The sequence below is a fragment of the Strix uralensis genome, chromosome 13 (genome assembly GCF_047716275.1).
Source record: "Strix uralensis isolate ZFMK-TIS-50842 chromosome 13, bStrUra1, whole genome shotgun sequence".
NCBI lineage: Eukaryota > Metazoa > Chordata > Aves > Strigiformes > Strigidae > Strix > Strix uralensis.
In genome coordinates, this window is record NC_133984.1 from 854,389 (window position 1) to 874,755 (window position 20,367).

The 20,367-nt window shown below is 54.1% G+C and overlaps 1 protein-coding gene across 4 annotated transcripts in view; it reads right to left on the reverse strand.

The window, feature by feature from the left end:
* Positions 1 to 621: 621 nt before the first annotated feature.
* OPHN1 (oligophrenin 1) overlaps positions 622 to 20,367 on the reverse strand; it is a 59,132-nt gene continuing 39,386 nt past the window's right edge. For 2 of the 4 annotated variants that reach the window (XM_074882571.1, XM_074882574.1), the window contains exons 12-25: positions 20,232 to 20,265; positions 18,444 to 18,506; positions 17,997 to 18,071; positions 16,209 to 16,293; positions 15,799 to 15,857; positions 14,305 to 14,410; positions 12,406 to 12,565; positions 8,712 to 8,859; positions 7,244 to 7,540; positions 5,503 to 5,613; positions 4,810 to 4,975; positions 3,744 to 3,794; positions 2,908 to 2,958; positions 622 to 2,545 (exon numbers count right to left, since the gene is read on the reverse strand). In XM_074882571.1, coding sequence (XP_074738672.1) covers positions 2,916 to 2,958; positions 3,744 to 3,794; positions 4,810 to 4,975; positions 5,503 to 5,613; positions 7,244 to 7,540; positions 8,712 to 8,859; positions 12,406 to 12,565; positions 14,305 to 14,410; positions 15,799 to 15,857; positions 16,209 to 16,293; positions 17,997 to 18,071; positions 18,444 to 18,506; positions 20,232 to 20,265 — 1,398 coding nt within the window. In that variant the 3' untranslated portion in view covers positions 622 to 2,545; positions 2,908 to 2,915. The remainder of the gene's footprint in view (positions 2,546 to 2,907; positions 2,959 to 3,743; positions 3,795 to 4,809; positions 4,976 to 5,502; positions 5,614 to 7,243; positions 7,541 to 8,711; positions 8,860 to 12,405; positions 12,566 to 14,304; positions 14,411 to 15,798; positions 15,858 to 16,208; positions 16,294 to 17,996; positions 18,072 to 18,443; positions 18,507 to 20,231; positions 20,266 to 20,367) is intronic. The other 2 variants (XM_074882572.1, XM_074882573.1) reach the window with 2 other exon arrangements.

The following is a 20,367-nucleotide window of genomic DNA, read 5'->3' on the forward strand; positions in this document are numbered from 1 at the left end:
GCCTCGGTGCACATTCCAATTTGTAATCATTTAATACAAGGGCTAATGGGAAAAAAAACCCCAGTTTCTTTCCCTGAAATGCTGTTTTGAAGGCATCCATCCCCGGAAAAATTACAGTCCTGAAACGAAACTTTTCAGAGAAACAGGGATCCAGAAAAAAAAAAAAAAAGGGCAAAAAAAAGCCCTCAAGCTTCTGCTTCAGCTCGTGCCACCTGGGCGCGGGGACCCAGCACCCGGCCTGGGCAGGGGACGCGCCAGGACGAGGGATGGGGTGGCCCGAGAGAGGATGGTGCAGCGGGTGCCACGCTGGGCAGTGCAGAAAGAAGGAGAAAAAGCACACCTGGACTCTTCTTTTGTTTTACTTCATGGAAACTTTATAAACACTTGAAGTAATCTACGCTTTTACATGACAAAACGGCTCCGAGCCGTGCTGGGCTGGGTGAACCCCGCGCTCCCGGCTGCGCTCCCGTGGCACCGCAGCAGGATTGTGCCCCGCAACACCCCCCCCCCCCCCCCAGCACCCCTCACCACCGGTCCCCAGCACCCAGCTGCGCTCACGGAGGAGGAAAAACCAGCACAGACACATGTGACAAATCACTTTAAAAGGACACAGTGAAGTATGTTTCTAATAAGCTGCTTCTTTCCATTGTTCACAATGTCAGAATTAAAATTTTTCTGCCCACAGACCCCCACTCGGTCCCGCCCCGGGCGCTTCCCACACCGACAGCCTCGAGGGGTGCTCGAAGCGCAGCCCCGGGGGGGTGTTTTGGGAAAGGTTGGCTTTCTGCAGGGGAACGCCCGGGTGCCACCTCTGGGACAGCCACCAGAGCCGTGATGAAGCCGCTGAAGGGCTCGGGCTTTGGAGAGGGGTCCCAGACACCACAGCCCCTGCGCTGGTCAGGGCACGGCTGCTGCCCCCAGACCCAGCTCCCCCCTCACCAGCTCCTTTAGACACCTGACCAGAAAAAGACGACGCGCTCCGTTTCGGTGCTGCGGGAGGGTGCAGCAGGACAGGCTCCCCGCAGCTCTGACAAGCCCTGAGATCCTGTCGTGTGTAATACAGTCTGGGGGTTGAAATCTTTTTTTTTTTTTTTTTAAAGCCACTTTTACGTGCCGCTGTTCAAAGCAGGAGTGCAGGAGTGAGCGGCGGGGGCAGTGCTGAAGCCCGCAGCAGCAGAGGCAGTGACACAATATGCGTGTGCCCCACGAACACTAATTACACTCAGCAATCAAGCAGAGCGGCGCTGGAGGCGCACACGGGGCAGGTGTTGGGACACAGCACGGGAAGGGCTGCGGCCGCATCCTGCCAGCAAACCCGCGCTGGGAGGGACACAGCATGCTCAAGCCTGGAGCACCCTGGCAGCAGCTACTGGGGTGTTTGGTCACTGGTTTGGGAATGCTCCCAGCACCCAGGGAAAATCACTCCAAAGAGGGAAACCTGTGGGAGGAAGCAGGGAAGCTGCTCTTTGCCTATTTACAGGTAAACGTGTCGGCTGGAACCACGACTAAGCCTCTACAGGTAACAGGGGTACAGGGGGGTCCTGGCTCAGAGAGACCTCCCAGACCAAAGGGCAGCACCGGAACGGCCGCCGCTGAGGAAGGAGACCGGGGCATCTCTTGGATTGGAAAGGAATGCAACAAGCAAACCAGAAACTGGGTGCTCTGACCCATATTCAGCAAGTTTTGGTCCCCACCACCTCTGTGCTGGCCCATCAGAATAACCCCAGCATGGGAAGTTCCTGGTGGGCCTGTGGGAAGCGGATCTGGTGGGAGAGTGGCTCATGCAGGAGGAGGAGAAGGAAGAGGAGGAGGAGGAGGAGGAGCAGCACCTGCAGCCTCCTTCTCCTGGCCCGAGGGCGCTGCCTGGGAAGTGCAGGCGGGGGCTCCCCCAGGAAAAGCCCCCGGCCCAGCCCCGTTCCCCAGGATGGGGACACACTGACGCTGGGGGGGTGATGAAGAGACACCCACGACGCTCCCCCAGTCCCTGCCCCACACGGGCAGCATTTCCAGTAACACAGGCGGCTCCCGACACGCTGAGATAGCGCTCACCCAGCCAGGAAACCCTCACGGACAGGAAGGAGCTTCTCCTGGCGGGGGGGCCGGCCCCAGCCCCGGTCACTCCACCCTCGCACCCAAGCGGGGAGGCAGCCCCGGCGTTGTGACCCCACGGCTGTCCCAGGTCACCCCTGCCAAGGCGTGTTTCCCCCAAAAGCGAGCAGGGAAACGGCCCCCCCGGCCGCCGCTGTCCCTCCCGCAGCGACAAGGGCCCCCCGGCCAGCTTCCTCCTCCACAGCCAGCGCAGAGAGGGGCGGCAGGAGGGCCGGGACACTTCGACACAAACGCGTGGGGAGGGTCTTCCCTCCGTTGTTGTCTCCCTCACTTCTAATTTCTTGAGCCACTTCTGCCAGCACGCTCTGAAATCATCGTCCGGTAGGATAGCTGCTCTCCAGGGGCGCTGGCACTGGGAAAGTCCTGGCTGTGGCACATCCATTTCACAAGCACAGAGAATGTCCTGGGTCCAGCTGGGCTGAGGCAGTTCCAGAGTCTGGAAGAAGAAACCAAGCATGCTCTATGCAGCAGCGTGAACTCCTTAGCGCCGACAAAACCAGCACCAGAACAAGCCCAGACCTCGGCACCACGCTGGCGGCTGCCCCGAGGAGGCTCAGGAGGGGCAGCTCTGGCTGATTTACTCCACACTGCCACCCCACACCCCTAGTGAAGAGCAGGTCCCACCTCGAGTCGCTGCCATTCCTTCTATCGGGGTCTCCTACAGGAAGGACGTTTCTCCTCATCCTTCCTTTGCGATTCCCGTCGCCTGCCCTGGCCTCCCACCACCCCAGAAATGCTGAGTTTATGTTACATGTGTGCTTTTGGCTTATTATTTGGTTTACTGTCATAAACACGTACCTTTAGCCTCAGCTCTCATCACCTGGGATCCTGCCTTGTGGTGATGAAGAACTGTGTATGAGGAAGCAGAAGAAAACAGAGAAAAAATTAATACCGTTAGCAAGCTCAAGCTCGGATCCACAAAGCTAAACAGAGGGCTGGGTAACGGTCAGGTCAGGGATATATTTTTCAGTATAACAAATGACCTTGCTGTCAGGACTAGCAGACAACATTTATCAGACTTACACGCAACCTGCCGCGCTTCTGGCAGAGGTTGGTGATCTTTAAAAGCAGGAAGCTGAAGCTTATTTGAGCAGACAATATTAAAACTGAGATCTACTGCCACGAAGCACAACGCTTGCAGTCCAAAGCCCTGCCGACCCCCTGGCCCCAGGGCACAAGCTGTCCCTGCATCACACGGTACCTCTGGTGTGGACTACGCCTGCACCTACAGTGTGTGTAGGACCATCCGCTCTCTGGTCTCACACCTCTGCCTGGCTGCTGTGATCTAAGCAGCCCTCCTCGTCTCTGCCATGACTTATTTCTGCTCCTCGCAAAGGCTGAGAGGTCCAACGTGCACTACGCTGACTTAGATCCACGCGGGATAAAAGGAATCCATAGATATATTTAGTACTTTGCAGATTTACGTTTAACTCATCAAGTCTGTTTCTGGATTCACACTTTACACTTTGTGCTCTTTGGTTCCAGCATTTCAGCTGAGACCCATCTTCTGCCCACGAGTACAAGAGGCCAGAAACGTGGGGGGGGCTTCCCGAGGGGCCTGGCTTGGCCTCTGCGGGAGCACGGGCAGCAGGGCTGCTCTTCCTCACACGCCAACTCCCCGCTGCCGGGCTTACTTGCTTGTTCTTCGGGAAGCTGTCTCAAAGAACTTTGTCCTGGAGGCCACCCTGCAAAGAGACAAGAGGTTGCTCCAGCTATCCATCTGATGAGGTGACTTGCTAATTAGATCCCATCTGAGCCCGGGGAAAGAGCAGTAGCACTAGCAGAGACTGGAGACCATTGCATTCGAATGACACGTTTGCTGCCGAGGCCGCAGCCGCGCTCCTCGTGCCGCCAGCTCCCTCCCCTCTGCCCAGGCAGCCCTGGCAGCCCTCAGCTCTCATCACCCCATATGCCGGCTTATAAACCCCCACCCCTCACTTTTTACGGCCTCTCCTTCAGTTTTTACGTGCTTCGTGTTTAGCTTCCAGCTCTCCTCGCAGAAAGCAAAGTTCTAAGCAGCGATTTGGGAGAGCAAAGGCTCCTCATTTTCATACCTCGTGTCACTACGGGCAGGGGGAGGCCCTGGGGTGGCCCCTGTGAGCCCCCGGGCTCTGCTGGGATGGCAGGTGAAGAGAACGCGCGTCTTCACTGGATGCATAGCAGCATCCAGGTTATGGCCCCCCCGCCAAACCAGTCCTGGCTGCTGGGCTGAGATCCCTGTGTATTCAGTCACCCCTCTTTTCTGTTTTAATTCCCACTGAAGCCAGCAGGGTTTCTGTCTCTTTAAAATCTGAAAGATCTGAAAATGAAGCTGAACCATCCTGTTCCCTTAAGAGAGATCCAAGCTGGCCCCTGTCCTTCCCCGGGAAGAGGCTCGCTCAGAGCCAGGCCAGGGGTGCTCTCAGCTCCCAGGAACGGCAGAGGTGGTGATGGGACAAAGCTCAGCCCCAGGGCTCTACCTGAGAAGGTTCAGAGCTTTGTTCTTCCTGCGCACCGCTCGCCTTTGCCATGGCCACGCTCCCCTCCCAGGCCGTGCCCTCGGCACAGCTCGACATGACGTCCCACCCCGCGCTGGGAACCAAGGTGGCATTTCTCCTCCTCTTCCAAAATGTCCTGTAGCGACACCAGCTCCTGCTCCCACCACTCGGGCCGAGCTGCCCACCCCGGGTACCACGCGCCCACCCGGGGTCGCCGCCTTACACGGACGAAGGCGTCTCCTCCGCCGATCCTGCCGTCAGGTCCGGCCTCGGCTCCAGCCTCGGGGGGACGGGAGCCCTGCACGGGGGGTCCGGAGGTCGCACGGGGGGACGCGTTATCACGGGCTTGTCGCTGTGGGATCGCGGCTTAGGGACACCGTTGTACTCGCCTGCAAGGTTGAGGATTACCAACGCTGAGTACGAAGCTCTGGTGGAGATGTTTGTCGAGAGGCATTAAACAGGCTGGTGGGCTTAGTTCTCTCTGTCTGCCCCAACGTCCTCTCTTTGAGAGTGGCCAGTAGCCAGAACTTAGGGAAAGAATCCCGGGAAAAGGCCGTTCCCATTCTGCCTGCCCCGGCGCAGCTCTCCTGGCCCTAGAAAGGGGCCGAAGCTGGACCCTGGGCTGACAAACTGACACAGTTGCTGACTGCAAGGATGATATTGCCTGGGAACGACCAGTTTCCTAAACAAAACTTCTGCAGGGCGAGGGGAATAGCACAGACTGGTGCAATCGCTGCCGCCCGGGGCCGCTGCTTCACTGAGCTTTTATCTTGGATGGTGGCACTACCTGTCCCCTGCCCCTGCTCGGAGTTCCTGCCTCGGCTGCTCCTCCTCCCCCAGACCCAGCGGTTCACTGAACCCCCGAAGCCTTTACTCGAGCCCTGGTGAGCCCCCACCTTCCCGCCGGTGCCCAGACCTCCAGCAGCCCTCGTGATCCTCTCGTCTGGCCATTTATACTGCTCGAAACCATCCCAAGGGCTGGGTTCCTCCCCTTCCAACTTATTTCCACTGCTACAGAGTCCTGTTTCTGATTAGAAATAAGTCAAAGATGTTTTTCTATTTGGTAAGAACTAATTGCTGCAACAACTTAAGCAAGGCTTTGTCAACCCCTTAGTTACTGAACCTCATTATCCCCTGGTGTGTCAGCTCAAACACCAGTCCTTAACCAACTCTCCTCCATACCTGTGTGTGTAAATTCTGATCCTGAATTTTCTCCTTGGTAAGCAGCATAACTTGAATTTCTCAGCAAAAGGCCTGTTTTCCAATCCTTCAGCCTACACCACTTCTTGATTTCTCCCGTTTTTCAAAATTAGCCCCAGACTGTGCACATTAAAGCTCAGTACAGCGTTCTAGCACTGATCAGCATCAGCACAGATGTAACATAACGTCAGTGTTGTCCACACACCAGTGTCCGAGGATGGACACAGCCAGTTTCATTCTGCTGTGCCTCCAGGACACGCTGCCAGCACGTCCTGTGTGATAACACAAAACCAGCAAACTCGGAAGCACTAAGGGCTGTTGGTGTATAAGCCGACTTTAAAAGCTATCTCACTCTTCCAAAAGCAGATTCCCACCTACCGTTTATGCCACAAATTTAAATTAAAGCCAGTAGTGTCAGTCAGAGGAATCTGATGTTTGTGCTACCCAGCCGGGCCGTTCTCTCCACTGCACACGGGAGTCATTTGTCAGGGACGCAGCCCATGTTTTATTTTCTAAATACAGGACTGTGAAGCTGTCAGGGCACGACAGCATCTGAAAACCACTGCAAAGCGCACGGGAAAAGCTGGCAATGTGCAGAAAGCATCATGGCTTTTATCGTGACCGTTGTCCTGAGTGTTTTATAAACCTCAGCACCCAATGGCCGCGGTTCCAGCCCCGCGCACGGTCCTGCCGCCCGCGCCCGGCGCTGCAGGGGAGAACGTCTATGGGCACACAGACCTGCCTTCCTCCGCTGAAATGGGCAACGCCAGCTCAGGTCTGGCCCCAAACTGGTTATTTCTACATAGGATAAATGTCCGTGCAACACTTATGAGAATACAAATAATAATCACTATGTGTATCTAACACCAACGGATGAACTGCTGAAATAAATGTTCCCAGGAAAGCCTCGGTAAGCGGCCCGACAGATAAAATGATCAGAAATTAAAATGCAAAAGTGACTTTTGCCATTTTCCTTGTCTCTGCTGCAGTGAGCACTGGCAATCCAGAGCGCTCACAGCTGCTTAGACAAATTGCTTCGGGTTTAATGCTCTTTACGTATCGCTACTCAAGGCTGAATTTTAAGAGCCCACTGCGCCAGGTTGAGCAATGGCTCAGCTACCCCGGGGACAGCGGCTTCACCTGACACCTGGGGCATGGGCCGGGCTCCACACTGGGCTCTGTGGGCTGTGCCGAGACCCCCCCATGAGCCACAGACCCGAAGTACCCACTGTCTGAAATCAAACGGGACGACTCGGGAGGCCGAGGCTGATCAAAGCCCCGGGCTGCTGGTCTGTGCCCACACCCCGGGCTGCTCCGGCCTCCCAACTCCTCGCGCTGAGCTACCTCGGGATGGCTCAAGGTGAGAAGCCCCCTCACCGCCCGCTCCAGGCGCACGATGCGCCTCAGGCCTCCCCGGGGGGAACAGCACCGGCCCCCTCGCCCCGGCCCCTGCTCACCCTCTCTGCCGTAGATCCCTGGCCGGGGAGCCGGTCTCCTGGCCTGCAGTGTGTTGGTCCTCAGGGCAGGGCTGGCCACCAGCCCGTTGGCAGCCTTGCTGGCTGGTTTCACTCCTCCGTCCTGCAGCCTGGCCACCAGCTTCCCCACCTCTGCCTCGGCACGGGCGTCGGGCCGGCCCTCGGTGGGGGGACGCCCTGGCTCGTCCCCCCCGGGCCGGGGCGCGGGCAGGCGGCTGCGGTGCAGCGGTCTGGGGGCCTCCACGCCACTGCCATTAGGGGTCTGGCTGTGCCGCTCTGCTGTGGAGCCAAGGGGACAGACAAAGGGACAGACAAGGGGACAGACAGACAGCCGCGGGGTTAGTCTCTGCCCCGCAGTGATGGATCCCTCCCCCAGAGCCACACAGCTCCCTCCGTGCTGAGGGACGAGCACGCAAACGCTGAGGAATAAAGAAAACTGAAACAATGCTGAACAGCACAGAAGGTACTTATGGGTTTCTTTTAAATTTCCAGTACTCTTGCTCATGAGAAATTGCGGACCATGCTTTTACGCTCCAAAAATCATCTGCCCCATCCCTCCGGAGACCCAGGCACAGGGTGCAGCAGCGCTGCTGTGAACCCGGCTGCGCGCTGCAGCCTCGGCGCCAGCACTCCTGCTGCTGCTTCCAGTTCGGGGAGACACGTAAATGCAAGGCCATCCCCAAGGACACAAGCAGTCTTGTGATTTTAAAGAGCAATTTTGAGATCAAGCACCTTTTGCAGGTGCCAAAAAGTACACTTGTGCTATTAAGCCTAAAACATCATCAAAGCTCTGAAAACTAACAGAGAAAAAGACTTCCCATCTCTTTGGTGATGATGTGATCTAGGGCACAGCTTGCAATGACAATTAGAGCAAATTGGGTGCAGGGAGAAACATGATTTTAAATTGATGTGCCCTTCGATATGGTAATAGGGGCCTTAGAATTTCCTTGCACTCAAATGAATTTAACAGCAGAGTTGTACTTGGGCTAGAAAATACTATCACTGGGTCCTGAAAAGGTGCTCCAGTGTTCTCGTGGTGGGTGCAGAAGCACCGGTGGCTGAGCCAGCCCTCGGGCCTCTCGGGACTGACGCGCTCCAGGGGACAAGCCAGCAGCACACAGCCCACCCCAGCCCGGCTCACGCCCTCCCGTCCCACCAGCTCCACTCCGCAGCTCTATTCCCATCACTTCACATTTTCGCCTCTGCTGCAAAACCTTTCCACTGGCCTTCTCACAGGCGAGAACCAGCTGCAAGTAACAAAAAAGAGAAATCCCCATGGAGCTTGAGCTGTGAGGTGATGCGACCTATCTGTGAGTGGTTTTTTGCTATCCTGTCTCACTGAACAACAGACCTGTGGAGCGCGGTCCTGACTTTGTTATCCACATTGCTCCTGAAACAGTGGGAAAAGAAACGGGAGGGGGGAGAAGGAGCAGGGAACAGCCGGACTCACCTCCACTTTCTTCCACGGAAGCGCCGAAGAAGACGGGTCTCTCCCTCAGAGGACGTTTGGAAATGGTGATGGGTTTGTGCCGTCGCGCAGCCACCCGGGGAGGAGGCACCGGTGGGGGGGTGGTGTCTTCTGGAGGCCCGGAGTAGATCTGTGAAGGCAGATGTGTTTTGATGCCCCAGCCCGAGACGAGGGGCTGCCGCCTCCCCTCCAGCTGAAGGTCCACCTGCCCGGCACGGAGGTGGACAGTGGCCACCTCCGGCCCCTTCCCTGGGCAGGATCAGACCCCCCAGGCTGGGCAGCCCTCCAAGGACAGCGTGCCTCGGGTCCCTTGGCTCCTGGGGAAGGAGTCTGGCAAAGACCCAGCCCCTCCGCTCTCCACCGGAGCCGCCCATGGCCCAAGTCACCGTGGACTGAGCCCAGAGGGCTGGAGAAGTCGGGGCTGCTCCAAACCACCCTGACCTGCCGCGGTGCATGAGAGTCGGGCTGGGTCCTCGGACCCACTGGCTCCAGCCCTCAACCCCTGCCGCTCCCTGGGGTCGGCAGCACTGGGAAAGCCCCGCTGGCAGGGCTGGAGTGGGGCCGGTGCTTTGGTTACGGCTCTGCAGGCGCGTCCTGCTGTGGGCTTCCCTACAGCCCAGCTCCTCGCACGCCACTGCAGCGCTGGGCTAATTAACGCAGCACAATCACAAACACAAAAACGCGTAGAAGCAAATTATCCTGGAGAGGGCGAAGGGAGCTTTGAAGCTGACAGTTCCTGAGAAACATCAAGATTTCCGCACCAGCGAGGCAATACAATCTACAGAAAGCACTGAACTAATCACCGCATTGTTTTAGATTTAACGCCAAAAAACCCCTTCACCTCTTGGCTTACAAGGAAGCGTGTGGCACTACGAAATTATCTTGGATGAAATACTGCCATGAACACAATGCTGCTGGGGAGTTTTATCTCCTTTTCTCACTGGTCATATGGCACCTACCCGGTTGGGTTTAATTTAGAGGTTCTTATTTATGGCAGTGTTTTTTTTAAAGAGCTGAAAAAGAATTAAACTTCTGGGCAGTCTCTTGAAGATCTGAAACACCACATTAAGGACAAAACCAACTGCTCTTGTGTTTTTCCCATGGATATTAACTGAATTGCTCCCTCTAAAGAGGGAGTTCCTACGGGCAGGGTAGCACGAGCTGCCACGACGCAAGGCTGCACGGCCCGACCGGGGAGGACGCGGAGCTGGTCCCTCCCGCTGCCGCACGGGACGGCTCAAGCCCAGAGGAGGGGAGCTGGTCCTGGACCCACCGAGGAGCAGAGTCACTGCTCGTCTTGTGATAGAAGAACAATCTTAGTGTGTCACCCAGAAAGATTTTAAAATGAGGAAATTTAACATTCTGATTTGATTAAGTACGTCATTTTCGTAATTCAAACCAAAAGCACATTCTGTCTTCTCCCAGCCAAAGAGCAGTTCTGGGAAATCAAGATGGGGATGAGAGAGAAAAACAACCCTGCTTTAACCTTCTTGATCCCAAAGACCAGGCACGAGTCCCAGAGCGAGGGTGGGCACCGGCCTCCCCACACCTCCCTCGGCCAGGCAGCGCAGGGGATGGCTGGACTTGAGCTGCAGCCACCGAAGAGCAGCAGCTCATGTTTTATTAAAATAACAAAGGATTACCTGCAACAGGGCAAATGTTTTGGAAACATCAACCTCATTCCTATATATCAAGAAGAACCCAATACTGTTTTTTGAAGAAAAAGCAGTGTTAAGCTCCCCATGGATGCTTATACGGGTACCACAGAATGCTGTTTTCATGGGATGCTTTCCAACATCTGAAAACCGTGCTGAAACCCACCGCAAACTGCTCTTTTGAAGATGTGGGTGCAGCCTCTGCTTTCTAAATTAACATCCAACTTAAACAACTTGAAGGAACAAAGATATTGACAGACCCTCATATTTAGAAGGTTTGTACAGCAAAGAAGGTGTTTCCAGAGCAATCAACTTATTTAATTTAACCATGGCACTGATATATAAGCTGTGGAAACAGTAATTATCCACAAAGACTTCGTGAATAGTTACTTTGTCCTTACAGTCTTCATATCACACCATATAAACCACCTCCCTCTCTTCCTCCAGGCTCATTTAAAGTGTTTGCTCCTGTGTGAGCTGCAGACACTTTCAGCTCTCTGACGCTGAACTTACAAGCTCAATCTAATAAACGTTACTAACTTAACCTTATCACTGAAGAAATTAAAAGCAAGCAAAGAGATGCCTGGCTTAATTAAAGATTTAATTCCAGCTCCTGGAGGTGTGTTGGCTCAGCCTGCACCACGGGTTGTGCCAGAGGGGAGGACAGAGGCTCAGTTCTGCAGCAAGTTGTGTGAGGATCCCAACGCATGGATGATTCGCTGTTTTACTGTGGGAACTTACTAAAAGTTCCTACACAGACCTACAAAGACACTGACACGTGATTTTCATGAGCTTCCTGTGCAGGTACTCAAAGGTCTCTCTGAGCTCTTTCACCCCGCTTCTCTGGTTTCAATCCTTGGCACCACAACCGACCCCCCCCCCCACCACCCCTCAGCCCCTCTTTGGTTGCTCTGACCCTACATCCACTTTTGCAGGAACCTGCTCCTTCAGCTTCAGCCTCCTCTTCCCCGCACGTGTGCTGCCCTGCCTGCTACCCCTTTCTCCCCCAGCACGCAGCATCCTTTGAAGGATGGCTTCAAACCTTCCCCTCCTCCAGGGCATCAGGGATTGTTTGGACACTGTAATGTAAATTATTTTGAAAAGCTGAAGGACCAAACTCGCTCCTTCAAACCCAGTGCTGTTATCGGTAAAGCAATCTGGTCCTTGATGTGCTGACCCAAATGCAGACGCTGATCGAGCTTTTAAATATTAACATACAGCCCTGTCACCCTCTGGCCACCCCGAAAACCCTAAGCCACTGTATCAGGTATCACGAGGAGAACACGCTGATACAGCAGACAGAGGAATCTTCTGCTTTCCGTCAGGAGACAAAGCGCCCAAAGGGCACAAAGCTGTTGTCTACACGTGGATCTCCAGGACCCGTCACAGCAGCCTAACCCAGGCTGGCGTTTAGGCACTGCTCTCGGACACAAATACTCAGCCAAGCTCCCGTGGGAGGCAAAGGCCGCTGAGGCCTCACAGCCCCGCGCAGAGCCCTGCCCGGCTGCCGCCCGAACCCTCTTATGACAGTCCCACCCCAGGCAGCAGCCCCCGCCCTGGCCCTCTGGGCACAGCTGAGTTACTCCCCTCAGCCTTTCAATATTTGTCCACTTTGGGCTTTTTTCCCCGGTATTAATAGTTCTATAGTCTCAGCTTGGACTGTGCCCACTGAAACCAGTTACGCTCTGGTCTAGCTCCTGTCTTCAGCAAAGGAAAGCGTCAAGTCCTGCCATGTCCTGGCACAGAACAGGGTTTGGTTTCAATAAAGATTCCTCTTATTTAAAAAGAAAAGCAAAAACCCCTAGACTCAGGTTTCCTTCAGAACTAGCTAAAGGCAACAGGGAGGAACATATCTGCTATGCTTTGTCTCCCTCTGAAGCATTTCAGAACAGTATATGACATAAAAAAATCCCTGCCCCTAAGGAGACTCCAGGAGAAGGAGCCAGAGCTCCACATCGTTGCCACAGCAACGGTTGGCAGGAAGAGGAGGGAGCTGCGGGAGCTGCCGGGCTCCAGCGTACCTTCCCAAAGTGCTCGATGAGGATCTCCACGACGATGTTTTGGAACTTGATGTTCATCATCGCCGCCACGGTGTCCTCCTGCGCTCGCATGAGGGTGGGCCCAAATATCACCCCCATGTTCGAGGGTGACATCAGGTTCTCTCGGCTGTGCTCGCAGACGCTGCGGAGAGGAGGGAAACAAGGGACAGGGTTGGCTTTGGGTTGGGTTTTTTCAAGCAGGTCTTACTCTGAGCAATAAAAAAGGACACAGTAAGAATCGATCACTCAATTTTCTTCATTTATTTCAGGAGAATTTGTTTCCCAGCCCCACCAGAGATAAGACTTGTCTCTAGCCATGCCATGCATGTTTGGCTAGGACAACTGTTTGGGAGAGCAACGTGCTGACAGTATTTTTATTTGATCCCTTCCCACTCCCAGCTCCCCTTTTAACTGCAATCAGAAGTCATCTGCGCAACACATACACAACAGGAATCATTTAAACCAGAATATCCTATTTATCCAGAACTGACTTTTGGCTTTAATTTTTCCTCTCTCTTGACAGAGGAGGACAACACAGGGAGCACACTTTGGAGGTTTTCAGTAAATCTCTACACAGGACCTTCCTTCTGAAAGAGCCGCTGTTTCACAGAACAGAGCGTGCTCTGTCCAGCAGCCTTCAAGCTCCGGAGGAACGCGGAGTGGCACCAGCTGAGGTATGAACCACCGAGGTGGGCACTCCCTGCTTCCAGAAGTGAACCACGAGAGGGGCTGACGCTGACACGTAATGAATTCTGGGTTTGCCCTGTAGCTCTGGTGTTAGAGGCTTCTGCCAGCACGGAGGGGAGAGGGAACAGAATTTAAGCGTAAACACTTCAAGGAATAAACACGGTGACCACAAGCACAGCGTTAGCTTCATCGGACCGTGCGCCACTCAGCTCTGCCACTTAGGCAGAAAGGTTTTTAAAAACTACACAAACACACGCGGGTGAAAGGCTGGAGCTGGGGGGCAGGTAGGATCCCCCGCCAGCCCTCCTCCCCCTGAGGAGGGGCCACGGCACCGCAGGACGAGCACTCGCCTTCGAGTGTCAGGGCGTGACAATCCTGTCCAAACAGTCCAGATCTGGAAACGGCTCCTCCAAAGGTCCAAAGCCAGCCCTGCCACACAGAAGCCGTTGCTTTTGCAAGCCCTGGTCTCTCCTGACCCGCACACAGGTTGCTCCCTGGCTCTGGAGCTTCGGCACGGCCCATCTCTCCACTGCACCTCTGCTCCTCCCCGGGGTGGGTCAGGCAGAGCCCCCAGGCCGAGCCTTCACCTGCGGCGTGACAAGGAGGGAGGCAAACGCCCCTTCCCCAGCGCAGGGCTGGTGCCGTTATCCCCCAGGAAGAGGCCTTCCCAGCGGCTCACTGGGGAAGCACGCGGGACCTGCGCTGCCCGGTGCCACCCCGCGTCCAGCGCACCTGGGGAGAGCAGAGAGGGCCAGGCTTAAGCCGCTGTGCTGCTCCATGGGCTCAGACACTGAATCCACAGAGCTGGAGGTAAAACCAACACAGGCTTCACATCCAGCCCATGGGCACTCGTCCTACAGCCGCTCCCCAACCCCAGACTGAACGGCCTTGTTAACCGGAATGAGAGGGACAACTTATAGCTCTGCTGTCAGAGCTGTCTGACATTTCATTTTCATTTTATAATTATTTCCTGCTTGGTGATTGTCAGAAAGGGGATGAAAGTGGCAATTAGAAGGAGAAGCATCACTTAATGCAGCGGGTAGCAAGGGTAATCATACATTTGTGCAGTCCAAACGCAAATTCCTAGGGCAACTGCAGTGGATACAATTTGGCAAACCTGCCACAATAAAAAGGCTTGTTCTGCCGATTCCATTATTCCCCTTACTTTGGCTCCAGAAAAAAATGTCTGCTTACTTGACGAGGTGTTGTATGAGGAGCTCTAACATCTCTCTGTTCTTGTCAGGTAGTTTATAGACCAGTGCGTGAATGGCTCCCAGCCTGTAATCCAGGTTCTCAGATTCTGGAAAGAATTAACACAAAGAAAAGTTTGTGCCCACCACTTGCAAAGTAAATACGTAAGAGAAAGATAAAGCCAAAGAAAATCTGTGGGAGCTGTTCCTTCTGCAACATAGGGCTGGCTGGCCAAACTCGGCTTACACAGCAACAGGGTACTCGTTGTGGGAAACAAAGTGACATGGAAAGAGGCAGAAATGAAGCTTGAAAGGGAGCTCGGGGTCGCACTTGGCCCCTGAGCGCAGCCAGGGAAGCAGGTTGGGCACGGCCGGGCACCCCCTCCGCACCCTTGCCCTGCACCCCAGCACACTCACGGCACCCACGGCCTCTCTGCTGGGTACCTTATCAGCCCAGACAGCTGTGACTCTGAACTAGGCAGTAAAACATCGTGCAGGGAAAAAAAATTGAGTCCCTGACCCCAAGGGGTCACCCTTAGAAGCATAAATAATCAAGAAACAATAAAATACTGGGTGTGAAAAGAACAGTGTGGGATCTCGGTAGCTGGGAAGCTGAACGGTGCAAGTTTCTGAGGGAGGGCAGGGAAGGGGTTATGGTTTTGCACCCACCCAGCCATCATGGGTTTAACCAGTTCTGAAACTAATAAATCTCAGGCTCGAGCACAATTGGTAGGTGGTGGAAAATTCTCCTTTCCAAGAAAAAGCAAGTGCTACCACCGTGGAGGCCCTGGGGCGTGGAGGACGCTTTAATCCGCAGGGTTTTGGGGTGAGCCACGCGCTTCCCTGTGCCAGCACTCTCACGCTGAGGGAGAGGACCAGCTCCCTGTATCCCTCCCGTCTCCATCTCCTTTGAGATACAGCTGAATCAGAATTATTATGGCTTATTGGAAATGGCCAGCACAAGCGGGGAGCGGGGCACTGGCCGGGCTGGCCCTGTCACTACCCCCATGTCACCTCTGTCAGCACTGCCTGGGGCTCAGTCCCAAGAGCTGAGCGGAAAAATGTCTTTCACGTACTGGTAGACACGTTGGATTCAACATCCCAGGACAAATGTCAGCACCTAAAGGGAGCACTTATCTATCTGCGTGGCCACAGCACATCCCATTCCCTCACAGGTTTTAAAATATATTAATACTATCGAGAAACGATTCTTCTGGGAGGCTTGTGCTGCTTTCAGGCTAACTGACAGCCCCTGGCTCTCCAGACCCTCTGGGAGCATGAAGCCATGTCAGAGGGAAGAGCACTGCAATAGCCGAGGGGAGGAGGGAAGAAATACCACCACGTCCTTGCACACTGAAGCACTGAGAAGCGAGGGCGGCGCGGGGGGAGCGGCCGGACACCCCGTGTAGGGCTGGCAGAGCTCTGCCAGGTGATTTGGGTGTCCAGTGGCTGGGGAGGGCAGGGCGAGGGGTGTCAGCAGGGCAGCTGCGGGACTTACTGGCGGCCAGGACCAACTCTTTGTGGAGCTTGTAGGTCATGACGGGCTCAGACAGGTTCCTGCAATAACCAGAAAGAAAACTGAGCTCAGGCAGGGCTGTGCGACCTGCTGGCGACTGATCTCGAAGGACCGACGGGCAAATCTGCTCATTGACCAGCACCCCCAGGTCCTGGGGGCATCTCCCCCAAGCCAGTGTTATCTAAACAGCCCTTCCCATGGGATGTGGGGTTTCTACAACAGGCGTATTTCTCAAAAAAATTAAAAAAAAAAAAAATCCATTCCTCTTCCCAAAGCCTTCGCCACTTGTTTGCCCTTTCTCACAGCCAGATGTTCACATCTGGCAGGTCACTTTTCGCCTGCACCAGCCCCACTCTGTCATGCCCCCGGGCAGTCGCGACCTGCAGCGCTACCTGAGGTAAAACTTCAGTGAGCTGGTGATCGTCTTGATGTCCCAGTCGCCGCTCTGGAGATCCACGTCCCCTGGACATTTTGGATCTGGAGGAGGGACAAAGTGGCTTTAAAATAAGGCCCGTTTTGAGGCTCTTAGTAAGCAGCAGCTCTCAGGGAGGGGATGTTCTTGAGAGAAACGAAGCTACAGCAGCACATCAAGAAAGCTGCTGATTCTCATGGCTGGGAAAAGCAGAACAGTACCAGTATTTTGGGAAGGCTGAGGAGCGGCGCTAACCAGGGACAAAGGAAGAAGCAGAAGGTAACACTTGAGCAGTGATAAAAAGTGAGTGAGGGCATGTTCTCTAGAGTTTGTTTTTTCCCAGCACAGCCAGGACTGGCAGAAATTACACATTTCAGCAGATCCAAGACAAGCTTTCTGATACCCGAAGCAATCTGAGCGCCCAGCTCCAAGCCCTCCTTCGCAGCTACTCCCCTGAAGGCTGTTCTGGAAACATCCCACTCGCTGCACGGGGAGGAGGCAGCTCAGTACACTCTGCTCCTGCCTGCCCTTGCCGAACATCCACATCAATTCTGTGCCATGATGAGGTATGGGACGTGGCTGGACGGTGGGGGGCAGCTGGACTACAGAAATAATCCGCATGATTTATTTTAAAATAGGACTGGAGACAAAAAAAAAAATCTACCTCCTTACTGAAGTTCAGGGTGAAACCCTTCTGCAGCAGTTACCTCTGTGTCGTTGGACTTTCCATCGTGAGGTGGCAAGTGGTCAAGCAGACCAACGCACATGAATAACATGAAAAGCCACTCACTGGTGGGGTTCAGAGGAGAAAATCCCAGAGCTACTCCCAGGGCGGGTGAGAATCGAGAGGCAATAAAAACTTAAGGCTAAGTAATTAGTCATCAGGCAAGCGTAATGGGATAGCTGGCTGAAGTCATGGCTCCACGGGAATCGGGTACAGCCAGACATCAGCATAGAGCAGCCGTTTTAATAAACAACAATAGTAAACAATAGTAAAAAACAACAGTAAAAGCTTTGGAATACTACATGAACATCAGATGTCTGTGCAGAGAGCCGGTGCGAGCCCGAGGCATGCAGGCATCGATGTCAGCGCGCTTGGAGCCCCAGGGACGGCGAGAAGGGCTCAGCCTTTGGGCACGGGGCACATCGGCCCTCGGGGCTCAGTCCCAGGGCTCGTGGCCAGCCAGGGGCTCGCCGGCCTCGGCCAGCTCCAGCCTGGAGCAACACTGCTGGGCCGCATCAGCCCCCGCCATGGGGAGGTTAACACTTCTGCGGAGAAAGGCTACCCACCAATTTACAGGTTTGTAGGAAACACAAGATTTGGTGTGCAGGCAGGCTGACAACAGAAATGCCTGCACTGCTAACTGCAATGTATACTGCAGGAGGAGGAGGAGAGGGCTTGGACTCGTCCCTCCTGGCCGTGCCTGCGGCAGGAATGTGTCCCCAGCATGTGGCTCCACAATGCCGGAATATTTTCAGCACGCGACGGGAGGCTTGTCCCCCCTGCTCCAGGGTCACTGCCTCTCTTTATCTCGATGCTGCTCACTGAATTTAAAACACCGGTTGCACCACCAATAAATAAATGCAGTTTAAAGGGAAAAGCTCCAGGGCAGGTTGCAGAAAAAAGCCCCAAAAGGAAGGGGGAGGTAGGGCCACAGGGACCAAAAACCACGCTGGACATTTCCCACTGTGAAACCTGATCCTCGCTATCCCTCTTAAACAACACAAAAACAGGACAATCTAGTTGCACGGAATAATTAATTCTTACCAAAAAAGGCATTCAGCAACTTCTGCACCTGAATATTGCTGCCCACGGTCCGGTAGACGCCCTCTGTAGCAATCCCTGGGCAGGAGAAAGCCAAGGAGCGTCAGTCACAGTGCAGCCCGGCCGCAGGAAGCCCCAAGGCCCCATCCTCTCCCAGGTCCCGGGGATGCCTCTGCCCTGGGAACCCCCCGCCTCTGCCCCCCCCAGCACAGTGGGTTTTCTCAGAGCCAAAGATGAGAAACCGATGAACGAAACCAGCGTGAAGGTGGAAATTCCACCCTAAGTGAATTTGGTATAACAACGTTCTGGGCGGCGCAGGATTCCTGCTCCTCCGACAGGCCTTCTCCAGTTCAAAGGCAAGGTCTCGTTCCGTGGACTAACAGCACTTCGCTGCGAAAACGCAGCGCGACTCGAGCCGCGGGGAGCGACGCGAGGAGGGCGGCACCTCACCTTTCGTCTCCACCGCGTTGATGCACTTCCGCACAAACTTGAAGCCGACCTCGTTGAGCTCCACTGTGTCAGACAAGGGGAGGGTGTTAGCTGCCGTGGCACCAGTTTTGGGACCAGTGATGCCAGGGACCAGTTTTCCCACGGAAAACTACCAGGAAGGGCCCAGCCCCAGCCCCTGCTCAGCACACCGGGCTGCCGTGCCCCAGCGTACAGCCGGGTTCACACGAGCATCCGCATCCCGCCATGAAAACACAGGCATTCTGTAAGTCCTGACAGGCAATCGCTAGGTCCATATGTTCCCCGTTTTTCCTTGAATTCATTCCATGAGTTACAGCATAGCTCCCTATCCCCCTCTGTCTTTAATCATAAAAGCATAAATCAGAGTTCTGCCACATGTGAATTTGTGTCTGATAAGGAGCTGATTAATCATTTCCAGAGCACTGCAAAATCCGCAGTTAAAGCTCTTGCACATCACAGGATCGTGTAATTTCTGCTTATCTACTTGACTAGATTAAAAAGCAAAACCAATACAGCTTGATACGCTGAGTAACGCAGAACACAGGTTTTTGTTCCAGCCAATTAACCACAGGCTATCTCCATGCCTGTCTTGCAGGCACCACGAAGCAGGTAGAAAGCCAGGGGTTTTTTCTATACGCATATTTCAGCTTCTGTAATCACACTACTACTTCTGCTATTTTTAGTAGGATATATAGAAGGATTGTCCAAGTTATAATGGGAAATGTCTTTCTGTTCAGTACAAACTTTTATACTGAATTTCTCCTAAATGGCCATGCTGATGTTTGGAATTTTTTTGGTTTGGGTTATTTGTCCGGAGTGGGGGGGATTTGTTTTTTTATTTATCTTTTTAGCACAAAACATTTTACTGGGAAAAACAGCCACCGGACACATCTGGACCAAGTCCAGTGACAGCACAGGCCGCGTTGGCAGATCCTATGAAATCGCTGCGTTTTCTGCAAGTTGTTTATAACAATTCTCTCTTTGAGCAGCAGCGATGAAAAGCTCAGACGTATCTCAGCTCTCACGTAGGAACGAGTAAAGACGCCGTTAGGCACAGACCCGCTCAGCACTGAGCAGTATGCTACAACTTGAAGTCTCTCTAGCTCTAATCTATTAAAAATAGAGTGTGTTTACTTTTGTGAAACACTGAGTCACATTCCTTCCAGGCGTGTAATGCAAACACAGTCAAACAACAGGTTTCATGCTTATGCCTCTCATCTTGCTACCTCTACACTCATTAAAGTCAGCTCATTAAAGTGCTGAGGAAAGTAAGATACCGAACGCAGGTTTCCCCCCAGCTACGGGAGCCCCAGTTTTCCACAGCAGCACACTCAGCCTGCCCCGGGGCTGCTGTGAGAGGGGGGACACGGGACAAGGCGGCAGGGTGGGAGCTCCAGGGAGCTGTGTACCACCTCTCTTTTTCCTATTATAACCTTTGCTAAGGGAAATGTCCTCAGAATTGCTCAGTGATCTTTTTTCCTCTCTGTTATTCTGGGTTTTAGAGGTGCAAATTGAACTCCACATCCCGCTAGTTCTGGCTAAATAAAAACTGCACGTTGCAGTTGATAACTTTCACCGTTTGGAACTCATTCTTATCCGGCTTCACTATCGGAGACTGTGATGGGAGGGGAAGAAGTGACGCTGCAGCCATGGGGGGAACACGCAGGCTGTGCAGCAGAGACCCGGGAGGAGGGTACATGCAAGGGAACGCACTGCCCGACCCCCGGGCAGCCTTGACAGCCCGCAGGAACAGCAACAGAAATGACTCACTTTCTTCCTGTTTCGTGATGGGACTGTGGTAGATCTGAAAAAGAGGAGTGAATGGGAGAGGGAGAAACAAAAACATTATGCAATGTGATTCGATATTTATTTGCAGAAGAAAACGCAGCACCCTGTAAATCACCCA